The sequence below is a fragment of the Callorhinus ursinus genome, unplaced genomic scaffold, assembly GCF_003265705.2.
Source record: "Callorhinus ursinus isolate GAN/ISIS: 27379988/994484 unplaced genomic scaffold, GSC_fseal_2.0 scaffold3, whole genome shotgun sequence".
NCBI lineage: Eukaryota > Metazoa > Chordata > Mammalia > Carnivora > Otariidae > Callorhinus > Callorhinus ursinus.
In genome coordinates, this window is record NW_027397065.1 from 42,214,035 (window position 1) to 42,229,282 (window position 15,248).

The window sequence follows — 15,248 nt, forward strand, 5'->3', positions numbered from 1 at the left end:
CTGGCCTCATCTCCTAGCCGTCTCCTGCTCATTCATACAAGACCTGCTTACTCTTTCCCCTCAATTACCCAGCCCACTCCCACCCCAGTCTTTGCCCAGAATATTCTTCTTCCCACAGATAACTTCCTGGTTCACACCCTCATTTCTTCAGGTCTCTGCTCAAAGGTCATGGTTTATAAAAGAATCCCTTCCAGTCACCACCTTCTACCCTCTTGACTTTTCTTTTGCACTGCCTGATAAATATTTCTTTATTTGTTTAGTGGAATGTGAGGTCTTCAGAGCCAGGTATTTGTTCTGCTTGCTGCCATCACCAGGACCTAGCATAGGATCTGACACACAGCAAGCACTCAGAAGATATTAGGTATTGAATCAGAGATAGTAATCAACAATGGGTTTGAATACATATAAAAGTGAGCGACAGCCCTTGGTGGCATAGAGATCTGAGAGGCATCAGGAAATTCTGGACAGAGGCACTAGAGCTCCTCACCCCCTAACCACTCAGTCATTAGACAATCAATGGTGAGTGCGTACTCCGTACCAGACCTCCCTGGGTGAAGAAGGCACCTTTTTTCAGATGCCCCTAAGAATTCCAAGGGAGGCATGAAGTCATTGACCTTCAGTTTCTCAGAGAAAATCCATCATGTGAGCTGACCTCAGCTTTCCATTAACTGCCTTTGCTACCCACTGGTGAGAGTTCTGAGACAGGGAACTGACCTGGTCTCTGACACTGTGGGAATCAATCTCCCCACAGGTGCTGATCCCAGTCTCCCTGTACGTGTCCATTGAGCTGGTGAAGCTTGGGCAAGTCTTCTTCCTGCACAATGACCTTGACCTGTATGATGAAGAGACCAATTTGTCCATTCAGTGTCGAGCCCTCAACATCACTGAGGACTTGGGCCAGATCCAGTATGTCTTCTCTGACAAGACGGGGACACTGACTGAGAACAAGATGGTCTTTCGGCGTTGCACTATCATGGGCAGCGAGTATTCTCACCAAGAAAATGGTACGAGGGTTCCCACGGTCCCTCACCACTCTTTCTAAATGAATCACCCTGCTGTCCTAAAAGAATGGTAATGAAAGACATTTTCCTGGCTCCCTACAGAGGTTTCTTGGCTCTGTGGCAGATTGCTTTCTATATCCCTGTGGGCTTCCTTTCCTAGATCAGTTGTGTTCTTATCACCTGTAAACTTTCCTTTGTTCGCAAGGCTATCAGTGATCTCCTGTATGGTAGCCCTCCAGTCGGTCTTTGGTGCCATTTACACACAGGATTGTTATCTGTTGGGAATGGACTGGGGACATGTCCAAATTATGTACCAGTTATACAGCCAAGGTTTAAAAATCTGGGGGGTTACTTTACCTGACATGTCAGGACAGGCCTCCCTGTAGATGTATGATCAGATTCAGTACATCCAGGAAAAGCCTTCCATGTTAGCTGACGGATCTTTTGGATTTTTACTGAGGCAGAGCTTTGACTTAGGAGGTATAGCTGAACAATGCCTGGACTGTCATCACACATGGACTGAAGGTGGCCTGTAAAGCTGACCTGATTTCCTCAGCAGCCCTCCACCATCACCACCACAAACACACCACACATGCTTTCTGAGAGAAGAAACTCTCAAGAGAGCAGCATTCATTCTTTTGAGTGGGAGGAATGGAGAAAAAGAAAGGGGGAGGTATTATGGGTAGCCCAATCACCTTTGCCGTGGTGGTAACCATTTACATGGGAGCTTCTGATCTCTTTTTAATAATAATAACAACTACCATGACCAGTATTAGAGTACATTAGTCACTGTGACACACTATTTTATCAAGTCTTCCAAACAACCCTATGAGTTAGGTAGGGGCACACGTTTAGTCAAAGCTCAGTCACAGAGCTAGGAAGTAGTAGAGTTGGATTTGAATCTGTGCAATTTAGTTGCACTCCTCTTTCTCCAGTCAAGGTAGTCCAGTTGCCCATGCTCCAGAGCAGCAAAGTGCTCTTACTCTGTGCTCTTTCCTCTACCCCTAGAGTCTGGGATCCTCTCAGACCGTGACTTGGCCAAGGGATGACTGGTGTAATAGCAGTACTCCTTTCTTGCAGCCAAGCGACTAGAGACCCCAAAGGAGCTTGACTCAGACAGTGAAGAATGGACCCAATACCAGTGCCTGTCCTTCCCAGCCCGATGGGCTCAGGGCCCAGCAACACTGAGGGGCCAAAGAAGGGCCCAGCCTCTGAGGAGGTGCCACAGTGCCCAGGTACCCATCCAGAGCCACTTCCGACAAAGGTCTGTGGGGCGCTGTGAAAGCTCACAGCCTCCTGTGGCCTTCAGCAGCTCCATAGTAAGTACCTGTCTTTTACTCTTCAAGTTGCAAGTGACCTCTTTTGGGGATAGATGGGAGGGGGCTCTGGGGTATGAAAGAGAAAAGACTAGAAATCCTGAAGAGCTCTCAAAATGGTAGCCCTTGGTCTTATACGCAATCTGCATTCTGTGTTTTATTAGGCATATACACTTCTTGTTCATTTTAAATGTTCAGTGTTTAGAAATTGGGAGATTTCATATAAACATATAGATTTCTGGCTTCTCTTTTTAAAAAGGAATTGGAAAATTTCTCCACACTAGCCAACATTTCCTTGTAGCAATAATTGGCTTGAATGATGGAGTTGATGCTCCTTAGACTGAGCATGTGGTCTTCTGTTCATCACAGACTGTCCGCCTCTCTGTTTACCCCCATCACTGAACTGAGAACCAGCAGCATGTCCATGATGCAAGCTTTTCCAAAATACAGTTAAAGGAAATAGTTGTCATGCCCATGTTTCTATAAGGTGCAAAAACAAGATGGGCCTTAAGACTTGCAGGCTTCAAGAGTAATGGAAGAATATACTTTTTTGTGATAATCAAAGAATCTTAAATAGTTATAAAGCAAAGAACATCTATGTCAAAATTACCCAGCATACTTAATTCTCTTAAATTAATTGCCTGGCCCCTATGGGGATTCAACCTTGCAACTTTGGTCTGGAGCTTTTTGCATATGGTTCCTTCACTTTTGATCCAATAGTACAGCTATCACTAAATCCCTGGCATGTAAAGAAATTTAGTTTCTTCCCCAAGATTACACAGCATTCCCTAGAAGGCAAGGCCAGAACTGGGGATTTCTGATTCCTGTCCCATTCTACTTTCCTCTGCACCATGTTCTTTCTCTAAGAAACATCATCTAGAATCTTCTGCACTTACAGAAAAGACCACAGGGAGCCCCAGCTATCTTGAACAAGACCCACATCTTAAAGGACGGAAATTCTCTTATCCCATTATTAGAAAATTAGATTTTCAAAATTATCCTCATAATGAATTTCCTTCCAATTTTTATTTTCTCCATTAATACACACATAACTACATATACTTAACATTTTTGCAGTCATAGTACCTACAAATTAAATGTGCGGGTTTTTTTTAATCTGAAATAATATCAAAAGCATTTGCCATATTGCTACATAGTTTTTATAACCCAAAATTGTGTTTTCTGATCGTGATGGAAAAGAAATGCTGTGAGTCTATGTGTTCTGGGTTATTACTTATTTAACTTCAGGTGAGTACAAAGTTAACTCTCTGATGTTACTACCACACAGAGAAATGCAACATTAGCAAGGATAAAACATTAGCCATGTGTTAAGATATATGACGCTCATAAACATACAAGAGGAATGATCCATAGATGCCTTTAGGAAGAATTTTTTTCTTTTTTCTCAGGTAACAGAACATGCATATTATTGCATCTTTCTCTTCATCAATTTAATTTTGTCCCCTCTGAATGTAATGCTCTTCCTCCAGCTCTTTACCTAAATATTTGAACAATGCATTTAGTGAATTCTCACCAGGCACAGATTCTAAGTCTTGCACTGCATGTGTCTTTTGGCACCTTCCAGTTCTGTATGCCACGGGCATCCCGTGTGCCTGAGAATGTCTCCCCCAAGACACAGAGAGGGAAACAGGAAGCTTTCTTTTATATATCTCAGTTGGAACACACAGATTCGCTCCCCCTTGTTCAGCCTGACAAATCTTAGTAGCCCAGGAAAACTGCAGCCCTGAGCCAGCCAGTGTAACTTTTATTCAGGGCCTATCTATCACTAGGGCCTACAGTTATCACCAGCTTTTCTAAAAGTTAAATACCATGATGTTTATGCTGACCTGCAAGGTCCCTTCCAGCTATAAATTAGGTACATTTGGGGTCAAATGCCCCAGGTTTTCATCTCAGCTCTTTCATCTGTTCTGCGACTTTGGTCAACTTACTGAGCTAGAACCTCAATGTCTTCATCTTTAAGAAGGATTATTGTTCTGTTTCATGAGTTTATTTTGAGGACTTAATTCTTAAAATCATGTGTTCTAAATAGACAACTCGTGGAAGTCTTAAGCAGTCTTTCTCAAGGAAAGCTGTCTGACTTGTACAAATGTTCATATCTGATGACATGGGAAATGGGAGTTTTCATAAAATGCAATGTCAAGCCCTCTCCCCTGAGGTTCTGGTATATTTGGTCTAGGGGAGGGCCTGAGCATTCATCTTTTTTATTTCTGATGATTCTAGTGAGCAACAAGATCAAGAACCTCTCTAAGAATAGCATTGCCCCACTAGGAAATAATCTTGATTTGGCTCAAATGTGCATCTTCTATAGCCTGGGAGGCATTGGCTGAAGGGCGTGATTTGGGCTGCCTTAAAGGACTCTGACACTAACCCATAAAATATCTGACTGGAGTGGCAGATCCTTGAATTAGTCCATAGGGAATATATGTGGCAGCCCCAGGTGGACCTCCTGGCTCCTGCCCCCACCCACTCTTGGCAGGCTCTCCAAGCTTGTGTCATCTTTCACCTGCCCATCTGGCATCCGGTCTGGTTGGATAATAATCTCTTGGCACCACCAGCTCTTTGCCTTCCCTTTGTAAATCAGTGAGAACTTGCCTCTAAAACCTCCACAATGCCAAGCCCTGGCAGAGCAAACACCCTACCACATTCTAAAGAAGCCGGTTGTTGGTTTCCTTGGAACTTTGCCCTAAACCCAAAACAAAATGAGCATCAAGGCTAACAGCAACACAAGCTGGCTTTTTTTCTTTTACTACGAAGAACAAGGAAGTATCGGTTAATGCCGCCTAATTGGCTGCTATAAAATCTGTGGCTTTAGGGTGGGGATAATACACTTAGGAAAGTGGTCAGTTGCAAGCCAGTGTTTAAGAGTACTGGCAGATGGAAAATGAAATGCCCCCCCCCTGCCCCGCCCTGGTATGTAAGAAGCCAAGATTTGAGCAGAGAGTCTTTGCTTAGAAGTACCACTTACAAAAGGTTTTCCAGAACCATCAGACCAAAGAATATCTTCCTAATCATAAAATTTGCATTGGGGCCACTTAGGCTCCTCCAGATGGCACCACCACTTCCTTCTGTAGGCATGGCCTCTCCCACCTGTCTGGAAAGAATGCAATAGAGAAAAGTAAAGGAGGTGTCTTTGGCCCTCTGCCTCCTTCCCTTAGTCTCTGTCTTCCTTCCTTTCTTTGAAAGAGATATGTGCAGCACTTCCAGTCTGCTCCAGACTGGTGAGGACAGCCCACAGATACGAACTCCCACTCGAAAGTTAGATAAGAGTCCTGATTTAATTAGCCAAGCACTCAAAATCTTTTTGGAAGTAATGTGACCACACAGGGCAGGAACAGATGAAGCCTGTACCAGCTACGGCCTCCCTTAACTTCCAGGGTACCAGAGGGTGGTACATAGCTGCAGTGACCCTGTTCACATGGGGTGGGGTCTTGCAAGACCTGGAAAACTCCCTTACTGCTAGGCCACTTAGTTTCTTTCCTTGGGGCTTCTGTCCCTTTTGGGAAAAGCTTATCTTAACAACCCACGTGCTTCTATTTAAGCAAATATTGGATTTGGACATTGGATCCTCCCAGTTCCTGAATGAAAGGCAGTGTCCTCTAGGTCACAACCTCAGCCTGGGCAAAATCATCACTCTCCTAAACCATAGTTCAGCCTCCAGCTCCCCAGCAACCAGGAAAGTTGTTTTCACGATAGTGATATAACCACATAATTAAGCGGTAGAAAGTAACTAAAGGTCAAATGATAAAAAATAAGTCTCCTTCCCTCCTCTTCTATTCCCCACAACCCCAGTGACAACCATTATTTGAATTTTCTTGTTTATGAGCCAGAGGTGTTTCACCTATATAGGAGCATACAAGTGTGGTATACATATGAGCACGTCCTTTACTGCAAACATTAGCATGCCCTGCACGTTGTTGTAGACTTTGTTTTTCTTTTTACCTAGTGAATCTGAGGGAATATTTCATAGATGTAGACAGATACTCAATGGAGAGCTGCCTCATCTTTTCTTTTTAATGATGTTTGAGCCATTGTCTGTTTATACATGTGTATTTTTCTATAGTATTCACTCTTCAAGCATAATTGCTAAATTGTATGTATCTTTTTTATTTTGACTGATACTTCCCAAGAGGTTGTATTAGTTCAGACACTCACCAACAGCAAATAGAAGGATCTGCTTCTGTCCACTTCTGCCAATTCTGTGTATCTACTCAGTATCTACATTTCTTTGGAAGAGCCTGTCATTTATTGTCAAACATCAAGTAAGCATCCACAGTATGGCATATACTGTTCTAAACACTGGGATACAAGGTTTAGTAGGGGCTTGTCCCTGATAAACCCAAAAGAGAGGAGAGAAGAAGACTAGTGCCTATAGAACACTCCTCTTGGTGCAGAGGGCAGAGGTGCTGTAGGAGCATCAGATGGGGCATCAGATGAGGCCTCCAGAGGGCTGCCTGGAAGGGTTAGCACCTGAGCTGAATTCGAGACAAAATTAAAAGTTAACCAGAGCAAAGAGAAGACCATCTAGTGGGGAGAGGTGAGGAATGCAAGTGACATGAAAAACGGGTTTTGAGGAACAGCTGGAATAAAAGATGCAGGTTGGACAGAGGTTGAGGAGATGGAGACCTGGGAAGAAACAAGTCACAAAGACTTTTCTTCCAGGCTAGGCACCAGGGTTCCTGTTTAATTCCACTGTTGGCTCTGTGGATTCCTAATAGCAGCAAACTGCTATACCCAATGAGTGATAGTTGTCAATGTGAACTTGAGTGAGTTATCATTAAAACTGAGAAGAGAGTAGTAGACTAGATGTTGGCCTGCTTTCCCTAGCCTTCAGTGTGGGACATACCACAACCATGTAGCACACAGTGGCCGTATAAATTCTCACTACTCAAACTGGGGTCCTGGGACCAGCACTATGAGCATACTTGGGAACTTGTAGAAATGCAGATGCTCAGGCCCCACTTCCAAATCACTGAATGAGCATCTGAGTTTAAACAAGATGCCCAGTTAATTTGTGTGCATGTTAAAGTTTGGAAAGTGCTGACATTGTGTTTAAGGGTTCACATGTTGGTATCAGGAGGAAAACCTGGATCCAAGACCCATTCATTTTATTGATTTTGTGACCTTGGACAAGTTATTTAAATTCAGTGAGCCTCATTCATCTCATAATTAAAATGGGAGAATAATAGTAGCTATTTCAATGCTGTCATGATGACTAAATGATATACATGAACACACTTAGCAAAGCACCAGACTTTGTTGTAAGTTGTCGAAAAATGTAATCTAATGATAAAAATAGGATCCTTGAGGGTATGGTGTGAGGTCCGAGATCATCTTCGTCAAAGAAGGTTTGTATGAGCTTTACTTGTTCTGCAGTAGAAAGAAATCCAACCAACTGGGTGCCTGGCTGCCACAAAGCTCTAATCTGAACAACCCGGTAACCCACAATTTAATATTTCTTTTCCTTCAGAGAAATAGACTAGCTAAAGGGCCCAGAGGTGGGTGGGGGCATTGCTTTCTCTAAGTGTGCTAAGTACCAAGTTCCTAAACGTTAATGGGCCAGACGGAAACCAGTGAGCTGTGGGGAAAGGGAACCATGAAGAACCTTGCCCTCTGGAATCAGTCTGTGATGACTGGATAAAGCTTAACTGACATCTGCTGCTGACACCTGCAGGCTGGGCCTGCAGCCAGTGCCAGAGAGAAGTAGGCCCTTTGCAGAGATTCTGTTTCTATTATTTTTTTTAATGCATTGCTGTATGATTGGGTTGAAATATACTAACGAAGAAGTTTTTGTTTTGTTTTGTTTTTCTTTTTTTGAATTTTATTTTATTATGTTATGTTAGTCACCATACAGTACATCATTAGTTTTTGATGTAGTGTTCCATGATTCATTGTTTTCGTATAACACCCAGTGCTCCATGCAATCAATATGTGCCCTCCTTAATACCCATCACCAGGCTAACCCAACCCCCTATCCCACACCCCTCTAAAACCCTCAGTTTGTTTCTCAGAGTCCATAGTCTCTCATGGTTCGTCTCCCTCTCTGATTCCCCCCCTTCATTTTTCCCTTCGTTCTAATGTCCTCCATGCTATTCCTTATGTTTCACAAATAAGTGAAACCATACGGTAATTGACTTTCTCTGCTTGACTTATTGCACTTTAGCATCATCTTCTCTAGTCCCATCCATGTTAATGTAAAAGTTGGGTATTCATCCTTTCTGATGGCTGAGTAGTATTCCATTGTATATATGAACCACATCTTCTTTATCCATTCGTCTGTTGAAGAGCATCTCAGCTCTTTCCACAGTTTGGCTATTGCAGACATTGCTGCTATGAACATTGGGGTGCATATGGCCCTTCTTTTCACTACATCTGTGTCTTTGGGGTAAATACCCAGTAGTGCAATTGCTGGGTCATAGGGTAGCTCTATTTTTAATTTTTTTGAGGAACTTCCACACTGTTTTCCAAAGGGGCTATACCAACTTGCATTCCCACCAACAGTGTAAGAGGGTTTCCCTTTCTCCACAACCTCTCCAACATTAGTTGTTTCTTGCCTTGTCAATTTTTGCCATTCTAACTGGTATAAGGTGGTATCTCAATGTGGTTTTGATTTGAATTTCCCTGATGGCTAATGATGATGAACATTTTTTCATGTGTCTGTTAGCCATTTGTATGTCTTCTTTGGAGAAGTATCTGTTCATGTCTTCTGCCCATTTTTTGACTTGATTATTTGTTTTTTGGGTGTTGAGTTTGAGAAGTTCTTTATTGATCTTGGATATCAGCCCTTTGTCTGTAGGGTCATTTGCAAAAATCTTCTCCCACTCTGTGGGTTGCCTCTTTGTTTTGTTGACTATTTCCTTTGCTGTGCAGAAACTTTGTATCTTGATGAAGTCCCAAAAGTTCATTTTCACTTTTGTTTTGCTTGCCTTTGGGGACATGTCTTGAAAGAAGCTGTTGTGGCCAGTGTCAAAGAGGTTACTGCTTATGTTCTCCTCTAGGATTCTGATGGATTCCTGTCTCACATTGAGGTCTTTCATCCACTTTGAGTTTATGTTTGTGTATGGTGTAAGAGAATGGTTGAGTTTCATTCTTCTGTATATAGCTGTCCAATTTTCACAGCACACTTTATTGAAGAGACTGTCTTTTTTCCATTGCATATTTTTTCCTGCTTTGTCAAAGATTGTTTGACCATAGAGTTGAGGGTCCATATCTGGGCTCTCTATTCTGTTCCATTGGTCTGTGTGTCTGTTTTTGTGCCAGTACCATGCTGTCTTGGTGATCACAGCTTTGTAATATAGCTTGAAATCAGGCAACGTGATACCCCCAGCTTTGTTTTTCCTTTTCAACATTTCCTTGGAGATTCGGGGTCTTTTCTGATTCCATACAAATTTTAGGATTGTTTCTTCCAGCACTTTGAAAAACGCCATTGGAATTTTTATCAGGATGGCATTGAAGGTATAGATTGCTCTGGGCAGCATAGATGTTTTAACAAAGTTTATTCTTCTTACCCATGAGCATGGAATGTTTTTCCATCTTTTTGTGTCTTCTTCAATTTCTCATGAGTGTTCCATAGTTCCTAGAGTATAGATACTTTACCTCTTTGGTTAGATTTATTCTGAGGTATCTTATAGTTTCTGGTGCTATTGTAAATGGAATCGATTCTCTAATTTCTCTTTCTAGAGTTGCATTGTTAGTGTATAAGAAAGCAACTGATTTCTGTGCATTGATTTTATATCCTGCCACATTACTGAATTGCTGTATGAGTTCTAATAATTTGGGGGTGGAGTCTTTTGGATTTTCCACATGAAGTATCATGTCATCTGCAAAGAGAGAGAGTTTGACTTCTTCTTTGCCAATTTGAATACGTTTTATTTCTTTTTGTTGTCTGATTGCTGTTGCTAGGACTTCTAGTACACTGTTGAACAATAGTGGCGAGAGTGGGCATCCTTGTCGTGTTCCTGATCTTAGGGGAAAGGCTCTCAGCTTTTCCCCATTGAGGATGATATTCCCTGTGGGTTTTTCATAGATGGATTTTATGAACTTGAGGAATGTTCCTTCTATCCCTACCCTATACTCTGAAGAGTTTTAATCAGGAGAGGATGATGTATTTTGTCAAATGCTTTCTCTGCATCAATTGAGAGGACCATATGGTTCTTCTCTCTCATCTTATTAATGTGTTCTATCACACTGATTGATTTGCAAATGTTGAACCACCCTTCCATCCTGGGTGACCAAAGCCCACTTGGTCGTGGTGGATGATTCTTTTAATGTATTGTTAGATCCTATTAGCTAGAATTTTGTTGAGAATTTTGGAATCCATATTCATCAGGGATATTGGTCTGAAATTCTCCTTTTTGTTGGGGTCTTTGCCTGGTTTGGGTATCAGGGTAATGCTGGCCTCATAGAATGAGTCTGGAAGCTTTCCTTCTGTTTCTATTTTTTGAAACAGCTTCAGGAGAATAGATATTATTTCTTCTATGAATGTTTGGTAGAATTCCAAAGGGAATCCATCAGGCCCTGGACTCTTATTTTCTGGGAGGTTTTTTTGATCACTGTTTCAATCTCATTACTGGTTATTGGCCTATTCAGGTTGTCAATTTCTTCCTGTTTCAGTCTTGGGAGTTTATAGGTTTCCAGGGAGGCAACCATTTCATCCAGGTTGCTCAATTTATTGGTATATAGTTGTTGATAATAATTTTGAATAATTGTTTCTATTTCCTTGGTGTTAGTCGTGATCTCTCCCCTTTCATTCATAATTTTATTAATTTGGGTCCTTTCTCTCTTCTTTTGGATAAGTCTGGCCAGTGGTTTACTGATCTTATTAATTTTTTCAAAGAACCAGCTTCTAGTTTTGTTGATCTGATCTACTGTATTTCTGGTTTCTAATTCATTGTTCTCTGCTCTAATCTTAATTATTTATCTCCTAATGCATGCTTTAGGCATCATTTGTTGCTTTTTCTCCAGTTCTTTAAGGTGTAAAATTAGTTGGTGAATTCGGGATTTTTCTATTTTTTTGAGTGAGACTTGGATGGCTTTGTGTTTCCGCCTTAGGACTACCTTTGCAGTATCCCACAGGTTTTGAACCGATGTGTTTTCGTTCTCATTGGTTTCCATGAATTGTTTAAGTTGTTCTTTGTTTTCTGGTTGACCCAAACATTCCTGAGCAGAGTGGTCTTTAACTTCCAAGTGCTTGAATTTCTTCCAATTTTTTTCTTGTGATTGAGTTCCAGTTTCAAAGAACTGTGGTCTGAGAATATGCAGGGAATAATCTCAATCTTTTGGTATCAGTTGAGATCTGATTTGTGACCCAGTATGTGGTCTATTCTGGAGAAATTTCCATGGGTGCTTGAGAAGAATGAGTATTCTGTTGTCTTAGGGTGGAATATTCTATATATCTATGAGGTCCATCTGGTCCAGTGTGTCATTCAAAGCTCTTGTTTGTTGATTTTCTCCTTAGACGATCTGTCTAATGCTGAGAGTGGAGTATTGAGGTCTCCTACAATTAACGTATTATTATCAATATGACTCTTTATTTTGGTTAACAGTTGGCTTATGTAGTTGGCTGCTCCCATGTTAGGGGCGTAGATGTTTACAATTGTTAGATCTTCTTGTTGGATAGACCCTTTAAGAATGATACAGTGTCCTTCTGTGTCTCTAGCTACAGTCTTTAGCTTAAAATCTAATTTGTCTGATATAAGAATCGCTACCCCAGCTTTCTTTTGAGGTCCGTTGGCATGGAAGATGGATCTCCATCCCTTCACTTTCAGTCTGGATGTATCTTTAGGTTCAAAATGAGTCTCTTGTAGACAGCATATGGATGGGTCCTGTTTCTTTATCCAATCTGCAACCCTGTGCCATTTTATGGGAGCATTTAGGCCGTTCATGTTGAGACTGATTATTGAAAGATATGAATTTATTGTCATCATGTTGCCTGTGAAGTCCTTGTTTCTATAGATCGTCTCTGTAAATTTCTGTTCTATATCACTCTTGGGGTCTTTTTCCCCTTATAGGATCCCCCTTAATATTTCTTGCAGGGCCAGCTTAGTGGTCACATATTCTTTCAGTTTCTGCCGGTCGTGGAAGCTCTGCATCTCTCCATCCATTCTAAATGACAGTCTTGACAGATAAAGTATTCTTGGCTGCATGTTCTTCTCATTTAGTACCCTGAATATGTCTTGCCAGCCCTTTCTGGCTTGCCAGGTCTCTGTGGATAGGTCTGACATTATTCTGATGTTCCTCCCTCTGTACATAAGGAACCTCTTCCCCCTAACTGCACTTAAGATGGTTTCCTTGGTTCTAAGATTTGCAAGTTTTACTATTACATGCCAAGGCATTGGCCTGTTTTCCTTGATCTTGGGAGGGGTCCTCTCTGCCTCTAGGACATGAATGTTTGTTTCATTCCCCAGATTAGGGAAGTTTTCAGCTATGATTTGCTCAAATATATCTTCTAGTCTTCTCTCTCTCTCCACCCCCTCAGAGATTCCAATAATTCTGACATTGGAATGTTTCATGGCGTCACCTACATCTCTAATTCTGTTTTCATGGATTTTAAACTGTTTCTCCCAAGACCCCTCATTTCCCTTCTTTTCTATCAGTTTGTCTTCTAGATCACTAATTCATTCTTCTGCCTCGTTTACCCTAGCTGTTAGAGTATCTAAACTAGATTGGATCTTATTGATAACATTTTTAAGTTCTACCCGTTCAGCTTTCATTTCTGCCCTGAGAGACTCTGTGTTGCCATTAATCGATTTCTCCATTCTAGCTATTGTCTTCATAACTGTTAACCTGAAGTCCATTTCTGAAATCTTGGTTATATCTGTATCCATTTGTAAATCTGTGGCAGAAGTTACAGTCTCTGAGTCTTTCCTATTTTGGGGGTTCCTCCTCTTAGTCATTTTGTGGAGGGGTGGTTGAGGGAGTGTACAGAGTCCAAATTATTGACCACAACCCAAGCAAGATGCACCCATTTTATAGGGAGCTTAGGGTTGTCGGCCTCTTGTACTCCGAGCCTGTCTTCTGGGGGAGGGAGGGGCCTGCTGGGCTGTTACTCAGGCAACCCTATTTGGGCAGAGTTGCCCTGCCCCCTGTGGTGGGGGATGGGCTCAGTGAAAACTGGTTTTATAGGGCTTTTGTTCTCTGGCGGCTTTCCCTGGAGGCTTTCCCCGTCTCTTCCCAGAGTCAGAGCAGAAGAGACCGTTTCCAACCCTCTGCCTCAGAGCAGAGAGATCGCAGTCTGTTCTTCAGTGAGCTCTCCAGGCCACACTATCTCCGTTTCTGTCTGTGCTGCTTAAAACTTCAGCATCCTGGGTTGTGTGCTCCTCAGCAGCACTCCCAGTCCTCACCTCCAGGTCGGGGCACATCTCTGTCCTTTGTGCTTCTAAAACCACCAGCCACCCCCATTTGCACCCACGGCTCTGCCACTCCACGTTTCAGTCCGAGGGGGCTACCCTAAAGTCCTTTCCCCACCACGAGTGGTCTGCAAGTCTGTGCCCGGCCCCCCGCATGGGAGGCTTTCACTCACCAATGGTGTAGGATCCCCATGGCTGGGCTCCCTCCCCCTTCTGTTTATCTTCCAATATCTGCCTGCAGAATCACGACTCCCTGCTTCATACCTCGAAACCAACTGCCTGTGATATTCTGCTTGGAGAGATCCAGATCTATCTTCTTACATCTCAGGCTGATTTTGTGGGTGTTCAGAGTGGTCTGGTAGATATCCAGCTCAATTCAGGGGACTGGGTGGAATAGGGTCCTCTACTCCTCCGCCATCTTTTCCCTTCTACCTCTAAAGAGTTCTAACAAAAGAGATCCCATGACTTAATCAGTGGTGGGGTAGCATGGTGTCCTAGGTAGGGGTCAACAAAAGTTTGAGTGCTTGCAGTCTGCCGGGCACTGGAGACATATCATTGACTGTCTCTGCCCTCATAGTACTCATAGACTAAAAGGTGAATGAACAAGAAATAAATAACTATTAAACCATATTAACATAGTCACCATTTGGAAATAGGTAATGCATAGCTTGGAGCAAAGCAGTATGTTATCAGAAGCTGGGAGTCAGCTGGTATGAAAACTGCCTTAGTTCTGACCCTAATTCAATGTGCAGTCTTGGGTAGTTCACTTCCGCCCCTCCTTCATTCAGTTTTATCATCAGGAAAATGGGAGATTTGGCTTTGATGACCTCCAAGCTTGTTTGCAGCTCTGTGTATCTGTGGTAAGGGTTAAAAGCATCCCATTCATGTACACCCCCAGCCCCAAATGAAATCTTTTTCCTGAAAAAAGAAGATTCCCATAATCCCTTTTATAATCTCCGAGACTATCGGCTGAGTCCTAAGGATTAGATATACAAGCCTATTAGTTTTGCTTGGGATGCCCAGCACTAAAGATGCTGGCTGTCTGCAACTATCAAAGGCTACTTCCTTCTCATGGAGGATCTTGCCTGGCACAGAGGTTAAGAGCATGAATTCTAGTTGGACTGTTTCAAATCAAGTAAAGGAGTCTCTTTCACTTACTGAGTGATCTTGGGAAAAACACTTAATCTCCTTGGGCAGCAGTTTCCTCATCTGATACATGGGTAACCAAGAGAATAATCATACTCAACAGATAATGTTGCTGTGGAGCCACAATGAGATAATGAATGTACCCAGAATGTAAGAAGTACTATGTGAATAAGAACTATCATTACTACCTTAAGAAATGAGCTCAGAGCCCCTTGAGTGATGATGGTACACTGATAACAGGCAGTAGGTGGAGCCCGAAATCTGGCTAGGGGAGTTTGCCAAGGAGCATTAATAAGGGAACACTGCTATTTACCATAGACCATGGAAAGGAAAGGAAGACTTTAGACTTGCGATCAGAGGGTCTGACATCTGATTCTGGCTTTATACTGACTCACTGAGTGACATTGGTTAAATCAGCC

At 42.4% G+C, this 15,248-nt stretch overlaps 1 protein-coding gene across 4 annotated transcripts in view; it reads left to right on the forward strand.

The window, feature by feature from the left end:
* The window catches only part of ATP10B (ATPase phospholipid transporting 10B (putative)), a 275,419-nt gene that overhangs the window by 207,133 nt on the left and 53,038 nt on the right, over nt 1-15,248 (forward strand). For 3 of the 4 annotated variants that reach the window (XM_025867091.2, XM_073890323.1, XM_073890322.1), the window contains 2 exons: nt 752-1,004; nt 2,082-2,320. The exons of the other annotated variant lie outside the window; for it this stretch is intronic. In XM_025867091.2, coding sequence (XP_025722876.2) covers nt 752-1,004; nt 2,082-2,320 — 492 coding nt within the window. The remainder of the gene's footprint in view (nt 1-751; nt 1,005-2,081; nt 2,321-15,248) is intronic. 4 annotated transcript variants of the gene reach the window in all.